General features: G+C 35.8%; 1 protein-coding gene across 2 annotated transcripts in view; it reads left to right on the forward strand.

The window, feature by feature from the left end:
- PIK3C2G (phosphatidylinositol-4-phosphate 3-kinase catalytic subunit type 2 gamma) overlaps positions 1 to 20433 on the forward strand; it is a 406235-nt gene that overhangs the window by 75257 nt on the left and 310545 nt on the right. For both annotated transcript variants that reach the window (XM_082351876.1, XM_082351875.1), the window contains exons 6-8: positions 9875 to 9977; positions 14191 to 14261; positions 18612 to 18675. In XM_082351876.1, coding sequence (XP_082208002.1) covers positions 9875 to 9977; positions 14191 to 14261; positions 18612 to 18675 — 238 coding nt within the window. The remainder of the gene's footprint in view (positions 1 to 9874; positions 9978 to 14190; positions 14262 to 18611; positions 18676 to 20433) is intronic.

Below are 20433 nucleotides of genomic sequence, written 5' to 3' on the forward strand. Positions count from 1 at the left end.
AACAAAATAAGATGTTATACTTCATAGCATATTTAAAAATTAAGAAAGATAACTTTCTTAGCAAGCCAAAATTCCCCTTTTTAAAGGTCAACTATATTATTTTTACAGCTCATTAAATACTCATTTTAATCTAGTACGACAAACTCTTTCTGTCAATTAAAATATTCCATTCTCACTCTGGCTCTTGCTCTGGCACTCCCTCTCCCTGTTAAACGCTTTTATAAATCCAGTTACTCACTCTAATAACACATCTCCATAACTCTTCTCTAAATGAGAAAGTTCCTGACCTCTTATACCTGGATATCATGCTAGTCTTATGAGGTACTTCAATTACCATCAAAAAGACTTTCATTAAGTATCAGTCTTCTCCTCAAAAACTGCTTTACAAACAGGGTTTTTAAATTATAAGCAAAGAGTAAATGAAAGCATTAGAACTTTATCAGTTTTATCACAGGCTGTTGGCAGCTTAAAACAAAGTTGTGAGCAATATGAAGCACGGATACTGAATCAGCAAATCAGAATAAATTAAACTGAGAAATAATAAAAAATATTAGCATCTTCCATTACATTCCTGGTTTTAGCCCCCAAGTTAACTACCAGGGTAGGAGTGTCCTTGGTAATCCCATTTCCCCAGTTCTCATGACCTTACTAAGTAGACACACCCCCTCGGGCTTATGCAGTGGCACACGTGAGGACAGGGACTGTAACTTCCTGTCTTTTCCATGAGATGCAGCACAGATACAAAGGCCTAGGGACAGAAAGACTGTTTCCTAGAGTGTTCCTGTGTCTGCTCTCTTTCCAGAGAGTAAGAGTAGATGTACCTTCTCCTAGACTCATATATTTATAATACATGAAGTATAATGCTACTTCATAATTTTCTCCTTTATTATCTAAGAGCCTGATATTTACTAGGAGTGCAGGTTTTTCTGTTTCTTACTCCTAATCTATGTGATTTGAGTAATTTCTTTTCTCAAAAGTCTTGCTATAAGTCTTACTTTCTAATTCAACTTAAAAACAATTTTCCTTACCAGCTTCTGTACTGCAGAATAAATAAAATGTACTGCACCTAAAAGCTATACTTGAATAAATCATGACTGCATTGTCAATAGTAAGCCGCATAAGGAGAAAGTAAATAATCTTTCTTGAAAATTCTGCTTGGGCCTATTGCTTACAGTTACGGCCACGTTTTACATCCTTGACTTAAACAAGACAAAACAAAACTTTTCTTTATAACTTAATTGACTCTTGTCAAGGAATTCTAGAACTCAGAGTACTAAAAAAATGTAAAAGAAAAGAAAAAGAAAACCTATGGTAATTAAAAATCTTACTTTGAAATTGTCATATATATTCTTAAACCTAAATTAAGAAACAGTATCTACCTCTTGATTCACCACCAGCATTGATTAGTCTGATCTGGTTATCTACTCTGGAGTCCCTTTTCTCTCTCCTGACCTCTCCTAGGAGAGAAAATGTTGAATTCCTTTGATTAGAGTACGAAAATCCTCTTCAAAAATTAAATCTAATTAGAATTTTTAAATAATCTTAAGAAAACTTCTAGGTTAAAAAATGTTTTAGCTAATCCCATTACAATTAGTATTAATTTATTCTTTAAACATTTGATTATAAATTGGAATTGTCTTTTATTCAAAGTAAAAATCAGACTATTAATTACCAGTGAGGAAAAGGCTAGGTAATATTTTATAAAGTTTAAGGTAATAGATTATACTCATTAGCAGTAAAAGCTCAGTTACATATATTCCTGGGGTGGTGTGGAATGACTCTTTTTATTCTCAATGAAATTAAGGATTTCATTTAGCAAACTTGAACAAATTGATTAGTTTCAGCACATTCAGAACAGCTAAGAATTCCAATATTATAATCTAATCTGTTGTAACTTTTTAGATTTACTTTGAGCAAATAAATAGATTAAGGTGTGTTTCTCTTTTACATAACTTTGCTTTCTTCTTATAAAATCACAGAACCATGTCAGAGCATAGGAAAGAACATCATCACTTTGAGAGCTCTCACACACAATAATGAAAACATGTTCTGCTAATAAATCATTCATTAAGAGTATCTTGATTTACTTCAGTTTAGTTTTGGATCTCCTTCAAAGTACTCTTCCTAACACTTTAATATTAACTTTGGTTGCTATCTTTAATAAATAGTTAACTAAAAATTAATAATAGTAATATATACAAACTTGCATTTGGTTCTAGCCAATAACTGTACTAGAACTAATGTCCCAGTATGTGAATACCCTATACATATCTTCCTTTGAAAGCAATTCCCCAAAGGGCTTACACTAAATAAAGATGTTTATTATTGAAAGAAACATGTAAAAATTATAGCATATTTCAGCTCCATGCTTTTTTTAAAGCTTTGTGATTGTGCAAGCATCATTAACCAACAGACTTGATAAAAAGAGTCACAAAGCTGTTGCATGATTTTTCCATGAAGACAAGGCAAATCAGAACTAAATGCAGGTACATAATTTAATTTCATTATACCTAAAACTATAGTAGCCAACATGCATCTATCAAGTTATTTTTGCTTACTCAAGTCTTGTTTACTTCTAAAAGCTAAGAATTATTAATCCCCCTAATTTTGAATTAATTGAGCTTTAAATAGCCTAGTGCTCTATTTATCTTAAATAAGGTAAAGAAATTATTAGCTAAGAATACCTGAATTACATAATATTTCAAATTAGCCAATATCACTTTAATAAGGCTTACATGTACTATTTTAATCTTAGTTCTTGAATGTTTTGTATTAGGAAAGTCCACAGAATGTTTCTTCACTGGACATTTGTGGGAAAAATAATGAAACTTGAAATGGAATAAAATCCATATTTTTGATCCTCCAAGTTGGTGACTATATTACAAATTTTACATAAAATAACTCAAAAAACACCACCCTGGAGCTCAGTATACATTTTTGCAAAAGATACAAAGTTCCAGCTTCACTGCTGTGTTTCTTTCTTATTGACCCTCTTTTTTTTTCTTTTTTTTTTTTTTTGCCTGCGTTGCATCTTCATTGCTGCGTGCGGTCTTTCTTTAGTTGCAGCGAGCAGGGGCTACTCTTCGTTGCGGTGAACCGGCTTCTCATTGTGGTGGCTTCTCTTGTTTTGGAGCACAGGCTCTAGGCACGCAGGCTTCAGTAGTTGTAGCACACGGGCTCAGTAGTTGTGGCTCACGGGCTTAGCTGCTCTGTGGCATGTGGGATCTTCCCGGACCAGGAATCAAACCTGTGTCCCCTGCATTAGGCAAGTGGATTCTTAACCACTGCGCCACCAGGGAAGTCCTGACCCTCTGTCTTAATTAACTTCATTTGTATAGATTGTTGTTACTTTTCTTTTTTTTTTTTAATTTTTTTTTTTTTTTTTGGCCGCATTGGGTCTTTGTTGCTGCGCATGGGCTTTCTCTAGTTGTGCTGAGTGGGGGCTACTCTTTGTTGTGGTGCACGGGCTTCTCATTGCAGTGGCTTCTCTTGTTGCAGAGCACAGGCTCTAGGTGCGTGGGCTTCAGTAGTTGTGGCTCGCGGGCTCTAGAGCACAGGCTCAGTAGTTGTGGCGCATGGGCTTAGTTGCTCCGCAGCATGTGGTATCTGCCCGGACCAGGGCTCGAATCCGTGTTCCCTGCACTGGCAGGTGGATTCTTAACCACTGCACCACCAGGGAAGCCCTACTTTTCTTTTATGCATACATAGCTTAATAGAGAGGGCACTGTAAAATTGGAAGTTGTTATAAAACTTTTCCTCTAGATTAAAAAAAAAAAAAACCCTTGCAATATGTTCAATTTCATTTTATTTTTGAATTTAAAAAAGTATGTATACTATATATGTAAAGGAATACAGCCATATTCAAGTGAAGAAGCAGTAGGGATAGTTGCCTTTTTACAGGCTGGAGGGAATTAAGAAAAATGCGGCAAGATCTTTTAGGTCCAGTTTTCCCTTGAGTAGTTGCTGTTGGTATCCATTCATGCTCCATCGAAGGCCTCTGTTCAAAACCATGACCCTCCTCTACTAACCATCCCATGGCTGTGAGCTATAGTTTTAGAATTTCACCTATGCTTGTCTCTCCAAGTCATGAAGTTTAACTTTCTTACTCAAGGTTCCCCTGAAAGCAAAATAACTATAAATGAGAGGAGCACTGGTTGAGGAAAACAACATATCACTGATATTTATCTATGCTGAGCCAGCAATAAATACCACTTTAAGCATAAAATCCAGGTCATTTCCACTAGTTACAAAGCTCACTGGAACTAAAGATATGGTAGATATCAATATAACATCATAGAAATTTTTAAGTGGCAAATACCAAAGGAATGTGTGGGTGTGCATGTGTGTGTGTTCATGTGTGTGTACATAAGTACCTGAAAAATGCTCTGTGGAGTACTATAGTATTATTAATATTTTAATGTCTTGTCGTACTCACCTTACATTTCTTAGTCAACCAAAGTATTAAAAGTCAGCTTAACTACTGAGTTTTCTTAAAGAAACATATTTAATAGCTGTCAGCAATCCTGGCTCTCAATATTTGTAAGATAAAATTAAAATACTTTTTTCGACCTATGACTGTAATATTTCACCAAACATATCTGTGACTACTTCCTATATATCAGAATGGAGAAAATTTAGATCTAGTGACCCTATAAAATAAGAATATGTATTCATCCTGATGAAAGAGTAATGTTGATAAATGTGAGTTTTCAAGGAGTTCTTAGGCTGAATCAGTATTCATAGGTTGGACATTATTTAGGATGTCTTTTTTGCCTGTAGGACAAATTTAAAGTATCTGCACGTGACTTTTTGGTGTTAATGTTATTAATCTCTTAATATATACATACTGCCATGTATAAACTGCTCATGTGATAAACTTTAAAATAATATGAGCTACTTATGAATAGGAAATAGGAGTAATTATGTGCAAGGATTCAGCCTTTTGGTGTTCATCTTAAATGACAGTCATATTCAGAAAACAGTTCCTAAGATAGCAACAAGCACATAGCTGGAATCAAATATTTGTTGAGAGAATAAATAAATGGATGTGCAGAATTTTTATTTACGAGTATATATGAAGAAAAAACTAAACTTTTGATTGTATCATAGAGATTGAGTTCATTTAACAGCTGAAGTTTTTTACATTATTATTAAATAAAACTACTAAGCACCCACATTTGAAATGTTACCAGATTGAGAAAAACACCTGGTGTGTATAATCTGAGATAGAAAATACCAATGTTCACATTATAAGCATAGTAATACCTGCTGTGGCCTGTTCTCTCAGTGCTCGAACTCTGCTCTCCACGTTACCCATCTTAGCAGCAATATTTTTAATATTTTTCATTTCTCCTTCTCTTGGTGTGGTAGTCTTTCTTCCTACATTTTTCCAATACCTAGAGTCCTCAAACAGAAATCTAATTTTCCTTATCCCATTTACTAACTAAATTCTACCTACCACCTTTCTTTCTATTCTTTAATGCTTTATTTTCTTTTTCTCTCTTCTCTTTCATTTTCTGTAGATCAACACTGTCTAATAGAAATATAATGTGGGCCACATAATTGAGTTTTCTACTAGCCACATTAAAAATAATAATAAAAAGAAACAGGTGGAAATAAATTTCAATGTAATTTTTTTGTTTGTTTTGGCCATGCCACCTGGCCTGTGGGATCTTAGTTCCCAGACCAGGGATTGAACCTGCACCCTTGCCAGTGAAAGCACTGAGTCTTACCCACTGGACCGACAGGGAATTCCCTAATGTAACATTTTATTTAGCTCAATATACCAAACATATTATCATTTAACCATGTAATCAGAATTAAAAACATATTGAGATGTTTTATATTCCTTTTTTATGCTAAGTGTTCAAAATTCAGTGTGTATTTTACGCTTACAGCACATCTTAATTCAGATAGCCACACTGCAAGTGCTCAGTAGCCATAAGTGTCTAAGAGTTACAATATTGGATAGTGTAGCCCCAGATCATCAAAGACAAATTAATCAAAATGGTGGTCTTGCCAAATAGAGTGATGGCAAAGTGGTGAACAGTAGTTTCCAGCTCTTAGAAAGTGCGAGGGTTATTGGAGGATCTGTAGTCCTTTCAATAACATCAGAGACTTAATCTTAAGGGACATAGCACAGTAATAGTTTTTGTTATTGCTAACACACACAAAAAGGACTGTTTAGTATTTTAAGCATGATACCCCCAAAAAAGATGTACCAAATACAAATTCTTCTGCAATATGACATATTTCTGTAACATGAATTAGTTTATTCAGAGTAGTCACCTTCATATAGGTAAATTTTTCTGGCATATGAATGTTTTGCTCCACTAAGTAACAGTGGCTGAATGCAAAGTACACATGAAGCTGCTGAGGGCGACAGTAGTATACCAGTGACCAGTGACCATTCACCCAACATGCATTTTTTTTTCTCAACTTGGCCTCAGGCTCTGTCTTGAAAATGTTTATTGAAGAATTCTCCACAATTTTTGTACATTTTGCCCTCATCTCTATATTCAGCAGCATCAAAAAACTTTCTTATATCCTCTTCCACCAAGCTAAAGACATTTTTTAAAGCCAGGTCTGTTATTTACTATAGTATGTCTTTAAATTCTTGAAATTAGATGTCTCTTTTTGTACTAAGGGGTGTGTGTGTGTGTGTGTGTGTGTGTGTGCACAAGCGCACACACTCTGCTTAGAGACCTGTATTGATTTGAGTGGTCTCTTCCAGCCCTATTTTCCCATGAGATCTTTTATTTTTAGTTCACAATTTGCAGAACACCTCAATCCCCCCTTTTACAAGAAGAAACACATGTATCACATTATAACAGGAATGCTTGAATCTATAAATAAACTTCAAGTATGCTATATTTACTCCAAATATTTATGTTCTAATCTCTGATCTTATTTGGTTGAACCCAGTGTCCTTACTTGCAAAATGAGAGAGTTGGACCAGAAAAGTCCTTCCTTTCCAGTTTTTGAGCTCTCTCGTCATGCAAAATTATTCCCATAATTAAAATGATAATTATATATCTTCAGAACTGGATTAATACATTAGACTGAAAATGCGAATACACCCACCAGCCCACCAAAATTCTCATGAAATGACAGGAAAAAATATTAATAAAAAACCTTCTGGTAAAACAAGAAAGAGTGATAGCACACAAAGGACAGAATGATTGCAAGCGGATTGTAGAGCTCCCAAGTAAATGTCAAAAGATATTTAAAATAGAAGGGACTTGGGACATCTGTTTGACAGCTTTATAAAAAAATAGACAATTTCCTAAGGAATCATGAATTTCAAAATTAGCTCAAGAAGTATAAATGTGAAATACAACAAAGAGCAGTGGGGAGCAGAAAATGAAGTTTTAGGCAAACTGCACCAAACTTTGAGGGAATAGATAATTCTCAATTATATGAACTGTTCCAGGACTGAGAAAAAGGTATATGCAGTTTACGAGGCTAGTTTAATTGTAATGCCTAAAACAAAGATTAAACACAAAACATTAAGATTATAGGCCAATCTAAATTTTGCTATGTAGAAAAAAGAAACTTTAAAAATTGCAAATTAAATCTACCAGTGGACGCATCTACCCAAGAATGTAAAGATAATTATACTTATACTTTGGAAAAATCTACTGATACAATTAATATATTAACATATTCAAAGAAAAAATGATCTTCTCAATATGATGTATCCAGTAGATGCAGAAAACTCATTAAATAAAATCTGAAGCTTATTCATAATTTTAAAAAATCATTAACAAAACAGACAACAAAAGTATGTACCAGGGACACAGTAAATATCGTATTTGTTAATCATTCTATGCATTCTCTATAACGTCAAGAAAAAGAGAAGGAGGTCTATTTTCATTACTACTATTCAACAGTGTGCCAAGCATCCTAGACATCACATTAGGATAAGAAAGTTAAAGGAAGCAAAAATATTGGAAAGAAATAGATAAAGTTGTCCAGAAACAGATCAGATATTTATGAAAACTGTTCATGTGATAAATATAATAAGTCAGAGATGAAAAGATGTCCTCATTAATTAGGGATGTTCAGGCAAATTGTTATTATGTTGAAAAAAATGTCTAAAATTGGAGCTGTATATCCCTCTTTACTCAACAAATGCATTCCAGGTAGATCATTAAAAACTACTACTGCTGAATTAAGTGTGGAAGAAACAACTTCAAAAGATTAGAATATTCAGGAATCTAAACCAATTCTCCATTCAGGTTGTTCCTTAACTTCAAGTATATGTTCCTCATTAAAGAAGAGGAATCTGAGTATATGTGATAGAATATGAGAATGGCCCTTGGAGGAAGGCAGGAATCAATGATTCCAGAAGCTCAGGGAATACACTGGCCATGTCTTATGTCTGGACTCACAGTAGAAATAACTCAAGGAACAATATAAGAGCCCTATGGATAGCAATGGAACAGGAATCTAGTTTAGACTAACGGGAGAAATGGGAATAGAAGGGGAAACACATGCTGTGAACACTAACACTCACCAAAATGGATAGGTGTTGGATTTTCTTAAAAAATAGCAGTTGTCAAAATAACATTTACAGAGAATATAGTAGATATCAACAAAGTAATGCTCTATTTGTCGGACATTGTTAGAAATAGGTGGTCCCAAACATCTAATGGGTTTTCCAGATAAATGAATACGTCACCTGAAGGGCCCCAAATTTTTAATGGGTTTTTTTTTTTCCCTGAAATCTTTCATGTATTTAACCAAAATCCTTAAAGTGCTACATTAACATAATTCATCCCTTTTAATGACTAAGTCACTATAAATATCAAAATATAAATCTATAAAGGAGATCATATAATAAAAGCCTTTCATTTAAAAGAAGTAGAATCAGATTGTACTCCAAACACTATGTGGTGAATCAGTAATTCATTCTGCTCATCATTTAGTTTGTGATTAGGAAATATTTACAGAGAGGAAGGAAGGAAGGAAGGGAGGGAGGGAGGAAGTGAGGGAGGAAGGGAGGGAGGGAGGGAGGGAGGGAGTGGGAAAATATAATTACACCATTAGAAATTTCTGAAATGTGTAAGGATATTTTTTCTTTAATCTGCTTGTCAAACCTTTGATGTAGACATTAATATCCCAACTCTAAAAAGGAAAATATTGAGTTTCAGACAGTTTAATTGGCCTAAGGTCACAAAGCTAGTAAATCTGTCTCTAAAGCCAATGACATTTCTACCACACGGTTCTGCTTCCTTGATACAGTGGTCCCCACAAACACTTTGTGGCATCACTTAGACCTCCCAGAAGCATGTTGTCCTCAGCTTTGCGATGGCTGGGTGAAAGTAACTTTGAATATGTTAAGTATTCCTTATTATGTCTATTCTAAATGTGTCTAGTCATTTTCTAATGTAATGCATTTGAAAATACGTGTAATATCTTGTCATTTAAAACAATATGAGGAAGGATCTTCCTGGTGGTCCAGTGGGTAGGACTCCGAGCTCCCAATGCAGGGGCCCGGGATTTGATCCCTGGTCGGGAAACTAGATCCCGCATGCATGCCACAACTAAGAGTCCACATGCTGCAACTAAGAAGTCCGCATGCCGCCACTAAAGATCCCGCATGCCACAGTTAAGACCCGGTGCAGCCAAAATACATAAATAATAAATAAATAAATAAAATATTAGAAAAACAATATGAAGAGATATATATCTACATACATATATTAGATAGATGATAGGTAGATAGATAGATATAAATAAAACTAGGGATAGATATAAAACTTTTAACCAGACTAAGTTTCAAAAATAAAAGGAAGTGAAGTCAGGGAGGAGAACATATACTTGGGGAAATTATAGGAGGAAGTAACTGTATTTTTCTTTTCTCTCTCAGTGATCACTATTTGGGAAGCCACAGAATATTTCAGAAAAATAAATCTGTTATTCAACTTAATCTACAGAAAAATAGGGAATCTCCAGGAAAGTTATCTCGAAAGGTAAGACTTTCTTAGCTTTGGTTTCAATTAGCAAATGTATTATTTTAAGGACAATATTCCCATCCTTATGGATTATTGCCATTTTGTGACTAAAATATGTTTAATGAATACATATTTGAGTATATTTACTGAAACATAATGAAATATTTATCTTTATGTCTGTTAACAATTTGGACTGAAGCAATTACATGAACACACTACTGCAACCTCAGTATGATAAATCTACTAGTCTCTTGAAAAATCATTTATGAGTAACTTATTAATGTTATCTTATTCATACTATCCATGAATCCACCAGGAAATGAATGGAATAGAAAAAGTGAAGGGGAAACCATGAAAGGAAGAAAAATAACACAACTCTTGTTCTATCTGAAGACTACAGTGGTATCAACACAGTTTAAATCAAGACAGATTAATATTCATAATATATATAATAAAACTACTTAGAAAGGGATTACTGTGCTTTAATGACAGTTTCATGGTGTTAGATATAAATTTTATTCCCTGTGTGATGTCTTGAGTTACTTCAAACCCAAATTGCACAGTATGCAGTAAACTTTGATATTTTAGCAGTTTTTATCTGTAGAATCTTCCAATCACCTGCTTTAGGCAAAAATCCCATCACCCTGTCATTTACATCAGATAACAGACTTGCAGTGCATGACTTTTTTTTTCTAGTCTGAGGTGCTTCATCATAAAAAGTGTCAGGTGGTGCATTAGGTTGCAATATATCTATGTGGAACATAACATAATGAGGCCAAAAGAGAGTTGTTTAGAAATGTCTTTTGGAACTGGTACCCAGCTCAGCCAGTGTTGACAGCTCCAGGGCCATGCATCTGAACTCTCCACAAAGAAACATTATAAAGTACAACTAATACCCTCAGTATTAATAAATCTAAGAGTCTTCAAATTGTCCTCAGTGTTGATGAAAAAGCTGAAATTATCATGTTTCATTTCAATGGGGGGGTGGGAGAGAAAATGTGTAATTCAAATTTCTACTCTTGTTTAGAAGTTGCATATTGCTAAAGAAGAAAAAAACTATCTCATTGGTAGTAATCCACAAATCATACATATTTCAGTTTCATGTAAATTAAGGTTTATTCTGAAATGCATATAACTCCACTACTTTGATGTAATATGTATCCAGCATATATTTTACATCTGAAACTTTAATATTTCTATCATATTTACTCTTTACAACAATTCCATGTGTCAAATATTATTAAAAATAAGGACACTGAATCCCAGGGCGCTCATGACTTTCCTCAGGTCACATTCATGGAACTGGTAAGTAGAGGACCTTGGATTTGAGCCCAGTCAGTGAGTCTTCACATACCTTATGCTACCAATTTATATTACAAAAACACTTAGAACTTACGGGCTACACTCAAAAGTCTTAGATGTGGTTTCAGAGCAATTAGTCAAAATTCTACCTTTATATGTTTTTTTGGTGTTGTTTTGTTTTCCACAGCTTTATCCACATACCCCAAAGTCTGGGCCATGATAGGTATTCAATGATAATTAACCACATTAAGTATATATTAGGTGTCAGGCACTGTTATTAGGGCTTTACATGTATTAATTCGTAACAGCCCTAAAGCAAAAACAATAGGATGTTAGACTATATGATATTTTAGTCTTTTACTATTAAAAACTCTAAAACTTTATTAATGTTAGTTAAGACACTTAAAATTTCAAAAATTTACTCATGATATTGAAAATATTGAGGAGCATAGACATTGGTGTGTTATGTCAAAATGATGTATATGTTGCAATCTGATGCATCACACTTTTTGTTGTAAGGTTTTAATACCCATTGAGTAGATTAGATTATAATTTCAATTGAAAACCTTGTATTTGAAGAAAATTTAAAAAAATAATAATTGCCTTGTTTTATAAAATATTCTTTCAGGAATAGACATAGTATGCTGATTAATTTAATATAACTGAGAAAGTTTATCAATTTGTGACCCTTCTTCATGGTCTGAATTGCTATATTTAAAATAAATGACCAATGATTTTTTTTCTTTTATATATCTATGGTAAGGGAATGGTGAATGGTCTTCTCTCTTATTATTTAAAATAATGTCAAAATTATCTATGATTTTCATAATTTCAGCTGTAAGCTAAACATTTATGAATAATTAAATTTTCTTTCTAGTAAAACAACATAAAATTGGCTTGATAATATTCTTTTTATATAATATTAGGAATATAATGATAGTTATCATTCTATTAAATTTATTGACACCATCAACTTTCAGTAGATATTTCAGAGTATTCTAATTGTAAAAGGCATTGCAAAGCTCAATTCATCTTAGATGGCTTTTCTATTTTAAACTCACTTCTATTACACTGATATATAGTGATTTAATTCATGTTCCATGAGATTATTCATAAAACATGTTGAAAGTCTTTAGAAATCATCCTATATTTCAAAATTTTTAAATTCCTGTCTTGATTAGAAGTGATGTGAATGGCTGAGACTTTTTAAAAAATTTTTTCTTCCTTTCTCTCAAGTTTGATCAAAAGTATTGCCAACATTGTAGACATTAATCGTAAAATTAAGATTTCTTTCTAGTTCAAGAAAACATTCACAAAACATTTACAGCAATAGATTTCTGTATGAAAAAAAGGAAAAAAATACCTTAATGTTTTTCTTAAGACAAAGGTATGGCCCTCACCTTTGGAGAAAAGTAAATTGCACAATATATTCCATGGACAACTGCTCAAACTTTCCTCCAACCCTTTGAGATCCTTTAGATAAAATTTTTTTCTTGTAAGTCACTGTATGACAATGGACAATTCCCCCTCCCCCAAAGGTATCTCTGGAAGCCAAGTAAAGTGGTTTTTAAATGAATATGATTATGTTATTCAGAAAGATGCAAATAAGTCATATTATTTATATGCTGCTTTGGTTTTAACTTCTGAAATAAGGCAAATGCCAAATACTACACTTCAAATCTTAATACCTCTATTCTGGCTCTGGTTTTCACTCTCTATTTTCCCTTCCCTTTCACTGTCCTCTCCATGCCTAAAGTTTTGCTTTCTCTACTGCAGAAAAATTTGTCTTAACCACTATGACACTTTCAGATTTCATCAGCCAGTGACTCTAGAGGTAAATTCCTACTGAGTAAGCCTCATGTTTTCAAGTTCCTTAGCATTTCTACAAAGCATTCTTTTTTCATAGCATGCACTCAAGGTACTATAACAATAACCTTATTCTTTCCATGTTACTTAGCTTCCTTCTTCTTTCTCACAATACAACCCAATATAAAAATTAATTTACCTTTGACCTTAAGCCATGTAAAGGTTTTCCTTCTGATGTTTTCTATCAGAAATTCTAATAGGCAGTTTTAAAAATACATTGTGTGTGTACTGACATACAGGATTACATGCATCCCAGGCATGGAGGAACTCATTCAGCTGTCAAACTTAACGTCACTGTGTGGTGAAAAAGTGCAATTATGATGGAGTATATTTGCATTTTCTGCAGACTTGCATAGGGTTTCCATGGATGCCCATTCCAGAAGAGCTAATCAAGGAGTTATGATGTGAGTGTGTGTGTGTGTGTGTGTGTGTGTGTGTGTGTGTGCATGCATACATGTGGACCAGAGGACTCATATTTTAAGATGAGTAGTTCCTGCTCATCTTGCCAGAAAAATACAGTGCCATCTGATAACTCCTGGAATTTACACCTATCAGTAGTTGTCTTTCATTCGCATAATTGAATATTCATGAGATGGAAGGTTCTCTTACGCTGACGTTTTGGTGGCAAGGTATGGAAAATCTGAAAAAAGGAGGAGTCCATTCTGTGTCTGCCGGCCAATCTGGCAAGCTGTCAAGTCTTATACTGCCACGGATTCGTGGCCTAAATGTAAAGAAAATGTGCACGTATGTGGGAGAACTGGTGTCTGAAAAACTGCCTTCCTGCTGGGAGAAATTAATGTTTGACCTTGGTGATGGCAGTATGTTTTTCAACTATCCTTGGGGTTTATCCTCAACCAAAGCTCAGCTTTCTGTTTTACTTTTGAAAAGAATGCTTATACAGTTGAGGAGAGTCTTATAAGGTCTTTAAAACAAAGTATTAAAATGATAAATGAGAGTTATCAAAAGAGGTGAATAAAATGACAGCAGGAAGTTATGGACCTATTTTTATCTGGTATTCGTTCCTATTCACTCTATAAATATTAATATATTCTGCTGTCTACAGCCTGAAGATGACCACAGTCAGTTTTATCTGAACCAACTTCTAGAATTTATGCATATTTGGAAAGTATCCAGGTAAGACATTTTATTCCTGTTCCAAGACTACTTTCTGACTGAGTTCTCAAGTGCCAAATCACAATATTTTTCAGTCGATTATAATAACTGTCCTTTCACTAGTACTGTGGAAGCTATTGTACTTTTAATAGATATCTCCCTTTGGCAAATTCTGTTAATAATTATCTATTCTTCGCAGCTATTCAGATACATAGAAGAGCTGCTAACACCTTCCAGAACAATCTAACATTCATTTAAAAATATCTCTGCTACCGGTTATTACATTTTCAAGGATTTTTTTCCTCATTCATTTTGTAAATTTGATTGTGCATGTGTCACTAAGCTCTTTGTATAACTGAATTCCCATAGTTTGAAAGTCACCATCTCCTGCTTTAAATTCCTTTCTGGAACACCCTGAAAATAATTGGTACATTATAAACAGAGGAGTGTGACTTCAAATTGGAAAACTCAAGTGACAGCAAATGAACATATCCTAATTGAGTCTGATATCTCAACATATGCATGTATTATTTGAAAGAACAGACCTATCAGGAAGCTAACCTGGGAGAAGATATCAGTGCTACAGGGTGCCTTTATCTGGAATTAAAGTTGTTCTGAGCTGAATGAGCAAAAAATGGAGTGTGGGAGGTATATGTCATAAATCTCTAAAGCACAGCCCGATATAAGAATGAGTTTAAATTGTTTTTAGTGACTATTAATAATAGCTATCACTTCCTGGAGTTCTAATACATTTTGTATACATCATCGCATCTAATTCTCCCCACAACCCCATAACAATACATATTATCTTACTTCAGAATCAAGGAAACTGAAGTTCTGGAAGGGTAAATAACTTGCCTGGGGTCAGCCGCTCAGTTTGTTAGTAGTAGGATTCACATCAGGGCTGTCTGCAATTTGCAAAGGCCACATTCTTTCATTAAACTATCATATCTTTCCATTTTTTTTTCCTTTTTTGTGTCTTTCTCTCCCCCCCTCCCCCCGCCCCAGTATTCGGCCTCATACCATAAAATCATAGAATGGGTAAAACTTAGGAGGACTTTTGATATAATTTAATTCAAATTTTTACTGTATTGCTAATTACATGCATCAGATAGGTCCCCATCAAAATGGCATATTAAACAAAGGTTGTATTCCAAAATAAATTTATAAATCAACAACTACCACAACAACAAACGCAGAGAGAGGCATCAAACCTGACAAATTCTTTAAAAATTGGGGAATCCCTGGGAATCAGAGACCTGTTTTGAACTGTTCTGTGGAGGGCGGTGACTTGTAGGTGGCTGCTACCTGGGGCACAGAGAGACAAAAGGAGGCTGTGAGTCCCATAGGATTTATTCGCTCACTTTTCTTTTTTTATTGTATTTTTTTTATTGAAGTATAGTTGACAGACAACATTTCTTCATTACTTTTCTTCTTTTTGTTGTTCCTCCAATTGGGTAATTTCAAGAAATCTGTCTTTGAGTTTACTGAGTCTTCTGCTTGGTCTAGTCTATCAAATTCTTCAGCTCAGTCATTGTATTCTTTAGTGCAAAGATTTCTGTTTGGTTCTTTCTTATGTTTTCTACCTCTTTGCTGAATTTCTCATTCTGTTCTTGTATTGTTATGCTAAGTGCATTAAATTCTTTTTCTGTGTTCTCTTGTGGTCCTCTGAGCATCTTTAGGACAATCATTTTGAATTTTTTGTCAGACAATTCTTGTATCTCCATTTCTTTGGGGTCAGTTGCTGGAAGTTTACTGTATTCTTTTGGTGGTGTCATATTTCCCTGATTCATTGTGATCTTGTAGCCTTGCATAGCTGTCTGTATGCAGGAAGAAGCAGTCAACTCTTCCAGACTTTATGGGCTGCCTTCAGTACGGGAAGCCCTTCACCTACAGGCGAGGGCCAACTGGAACGTGCTGTGACCCTGGGCCTAGTGGTGCCAGGCACCAAGTGCAGGGTTGTGAGACAACGCCAGGTCAGGGGGTCGGGGGGCATGATGTCTCCTCAGCTCAGGTCACTGGGTCCACAGCATCGACAACCGTGTGGTCCTTGGTAAGCACTGTGGGGGGATCTGCAGTAGCTGCCAGGGCTGTTGCGATGCTCAGTGGTGCCTCCAGGTCCAGCAGCTAGGGACCAGGGCAGGCAGCAGCTGCTGCTGGAGCTGGTGGTGTACATACTCACAGCTCTGGGGGCCAGGTGCAGGCGCCTGTGGAGTGGCAGGAGCTGGCTGCAGACACTCATATAGTTGGGGGGTGGGGGGCAGGGCCAGTCTCAAGGGTGAGGACTAACTGTGGGGGCACTGGCAGCTGCAGGGATCCTGGCTGTTGGTGTGCACTTCTGTGGCTGCAGTCTCTCTCCATGGGCACGTGCATGGCAGTGAAAGCCAGTGACGAGAGTCAGGACAAGGGTGTGCAGGTGCACAGCTTGGGGGCTAGCTGCAGATGAGCCCAGTGGTGCAGACCAGTGACAGGAGAAAGGGCCAAATCTGCCCCAGACACAGCTGTGGGTATCTTGGCTGTCAGTGTGCACTCTCATAGGTGCCAGATCTCACCACAGATGTGTACATGGCAGCGGACGCCAGTGACAGAGGTCAGGCTAGTGGCATGCAGGTGCACAGTTGGAGGGGCTGTTGGAAGGGGTCATTCATGGGGAATAGACTTGCACCTTGCACTTGGGCAGCCAATGAGGCCTGGGCTAGCTGCAGGTGTGGATCTCAGGGTCTGGCAGGGGCGGTGCAGTGGAGGAAAACAAAACCAATGAAATCTACGGGGGGTCTGTGGCAGCTGTGTTGGCTGTTGGTTTCTTCAGTAGTGAAAGCTACTGAGGCTTTCTGCAGAGCAGGTGGCTGGGAACCATGGTAACTCCCACTGCATGGCTGATGCTGGTAGCCACTGCCCTTCTTCCTTGTTCTAGCCACCTTTATCCGTCTCAGCTTTGCTGGTCTCTGGGTGAGATGAAAGCAATGCAGGTCCTTCATGCAGTGTCCCAAAAGGCTGGGGAAGCTGCTCGCTCACCCCACTCCTCTTTTCCAAGAGAGGGGAACTCGTTCTAGCAGGGGATTTCCCTCTTGGCACTGAGCAGTGCTGGCCTGGAGGATGGGATGATGCAGGCAAAATGAAGCTATTCTCTCTTCCCTCTTTATGGAATTATTCTCAGGGGTTTTTGCTTCCCACTGTGTTGTTGAAGTTTCTTGGGTGGTTTCCTGAGCTCTCCCCAGAGCTGTTTTTGTCCGTGGATAGCTATCCGTTGATCTTTGTGAGGAGAGAGAGGCTGGGATTTCTTATTGCGCCACCTTGGTAACCCCCAGGACTTTGCTTTCTGAAATACAATGCTACTCTGCCTGCCTTCCTCAGACCACTTTATGATGTGACGAGACCAAGCATTAGAGGGCACAAGCTTTGATTTCAGTGTCCCTCTTCTCTGACTCAACTTCCTCTTAGAAGTTGGGCAAATCACATACCTTCATTGGTTCCTAGGAGTTTTCTATAAAATAGATATAATACCTAATAGAAAGGTGCTGAAGCAGGTGAATTCTTGAGGGTTTTTTCTTTTTAAATTTTAGGATCAGGTTTTATATAAAAATCCTCCAATAGCCAAAATCTTTCACAGTTCCTTTCCTACACCTCCATGGACTTTTACATATTCTATGCATTTTGTCTAACTAAAGTGGCAACTTAATAAAGACTGAGAAGGCAGCTCCTGTAAAATATATTGGTGTGTTTTTAACCCTGTGTTTTGTGTTGTATGACTGATTATTCAATTCAATTCAGGAGTTTTCAGGACAAACAGGAAGGGAAAGTTAATAACATTTGGGAAAATAATTTTAAACAGTGAAGCCAAAAGAATCTCTGCTCAACTCACGTCTATTCCACCTAAGTATAGATAAAGCTGAAGCATTAAGAGAAGCTTAGAGAAAAAAGCAAAAATACCAGAAAACACAGAGGTTTGGTGTCAAAGACAACACCATTTATGATAAGTATATGTCATTAATTCTAAAACCAATTCTCTGAAAAGTTTTGCATATTTAATATTTCTCAATTTATTTGTCATTATCTGCTTATGAATCCCTTTGCAACTTATATTTTAAATTGAGAGTAGTTTGATATAATGAACAGTCTTTCAGAGGTTTGGTTAAGTTGTCATGGATTTCTCTGGAGTTCTAAAGTTTTCAAATACGTTTGTAGTCTATCAAGTTATACCAAGTTTATAAGGCATCCATCTGAAATGACATTAAAAGTACGTCAACAGTAATCCTTTTTAAACCATGTTTGCTATAGAAACATGGACAAAGCAGAACTTGTGATAAATGTGCTAAAGTTAATATAAGTTTTCCTACCCAACTTTAACCAAAGTTCTTTTTTTCTTTCCAGACAATGTCTCTCAACAGTAATCAAAAAATATGACTCCCACCTGAAATACCTATTGAAAACCCAGGTATTAACTTTTGTTACTTCTTTAATTAATTCAATAAGATTTTATTAATTTTCTACTCTTTTTTCTAAAGCTTTGCAAGTTTCTGAAGCTACAAAGATGAATAAAGCAGGGGGTCTACACTTGAGTGACTTTCATTCTATCATGGCAAAACAGAAAAGTAAACAGATGTGTGTAATAAAGTGTCATAGGCACTATGAAAGACCTATGTGTATACAGGACACACAAAAGAGGGTTATCAATTTTACTTATTTGATCTGAGTGTTGAAAAATAAGTAAGCCAGCCAGAGAAGGAGCGCGGTAAGGAAAGTGCAAAGTAGGGTAACTATAAGCATACAACAACATGAACAGAGCAGGTAGCAAAGAGCCTGGTGTGATTAGGAAACTGTATGTACTTTGCAATGGCTACAATTAGGATTCAAGGTGAGAGCCTGGAAAAAAGACCAGATGAAAGGGACAAGCAGGAACCAAGTTACATAGGGTCTTAAGGACATTTTATGGACAATTTAATGATTTTCTAATTTATCAGCTGATGACATAGAGCCGTTATGCAGGGCGGTAGAATGACAGATGGGTGATTATAGGACATTTCATTAACCCAAAGAAATGAGGAGGGCATGGACAAAAGCTCTACTATAGGGAAGGACAGGAGGAGGCAGATTCATAACAGGTGAAAATCTGTAATTTACATGACTTGCTGAAAAACTGTGAGCAATGAAAAAACACAGTGTTTAGAATACCTCCAGATTCCTGGCTGCTGACTGACTGCATGGAGACGTCAATTAACTAAAACAGTGAAGACAGGAGAAGCTAGCTTGGCAGGGAACATAATGGATTCAGTCCAAGACTACTGAGATTTGGCCACCTATTGGGCATCCAAGTTGTAGTCACCATTAAGCAGATCATTTCTTATAGCTTGTTCTTCCAGGGAAGGATCAGTCTTCCACAGATAAAACATTGTATGATTACAGAAAACGAGGTAAGAGAAAGTATTGAAAACAAGACTCCTTTTTCCATTAAAAAAAATGACTCGATATATATAAAAGGATATAGATCTTAAGTAACTACTCCTAATATTAAAAAACAGTAAAGGGTTCTGAAAATAATAAGTTATATTTCTTGATGTAGATACCAATCTCATACGTGAATTCCACATAAATATGTAAAGATATGGTGGTGACAAATACACAGCTCATAGTCCTTCCCAAATTGTAATCCTCTCACTCTAATTCCATTTTTCTTTCTTGAGCCTGGCCTGAATCTGGAAGTTTAAAATGTGGAATGTGAAAAGAGTTCACAATTAAATTAAGTCTCATAAAAGTGTCATAATTACTACTTCTTTGTCATAGTCATTCTTTCTAGCATAGAATTTGAAATTTACCAGGTACCCAGGGCACATTAAGACTTCATTCCTAGATCATTTATGTCTCTTGACTAGACACAGATATACTTTTGAGGTTATCATAACTTACTTATGGATGAATTTTAATTATCGAAATGTCTCAGTACTGCTCATGTATCATAGATATCTTTTTACAAACACACAAACACATGCACAAATTTTTGAGAATCTGTAACAGTTCTTAATTTCCAAATATAGAAGTTTGATCATACCACTTACATACGAAGCCTTCAATGTCTTCACTTTGAAAGAAACCATTTTTGAAAGAAACCAATTGTTCCAAAATGACTGAAAAGTTGGCAAAACATCAAAGAAATACTGTCTTTATATTATCACTGGCAAATAGTTATTATCACCCA

The sequence above is a fragment of the Balaenoptera borealis genome, assembly GCF_965194805.1.
Source record: "Balaenoptera borealis genome assembly, chromosome: 13".
NCBI classification, from domain to species: domain Eukaryota; kingdom Metazoa; phylum Chordata; class Mammalia; order Artiodactyla; family Balaenopteridae; genus Balaenoptera; species Balaenoptera borealis.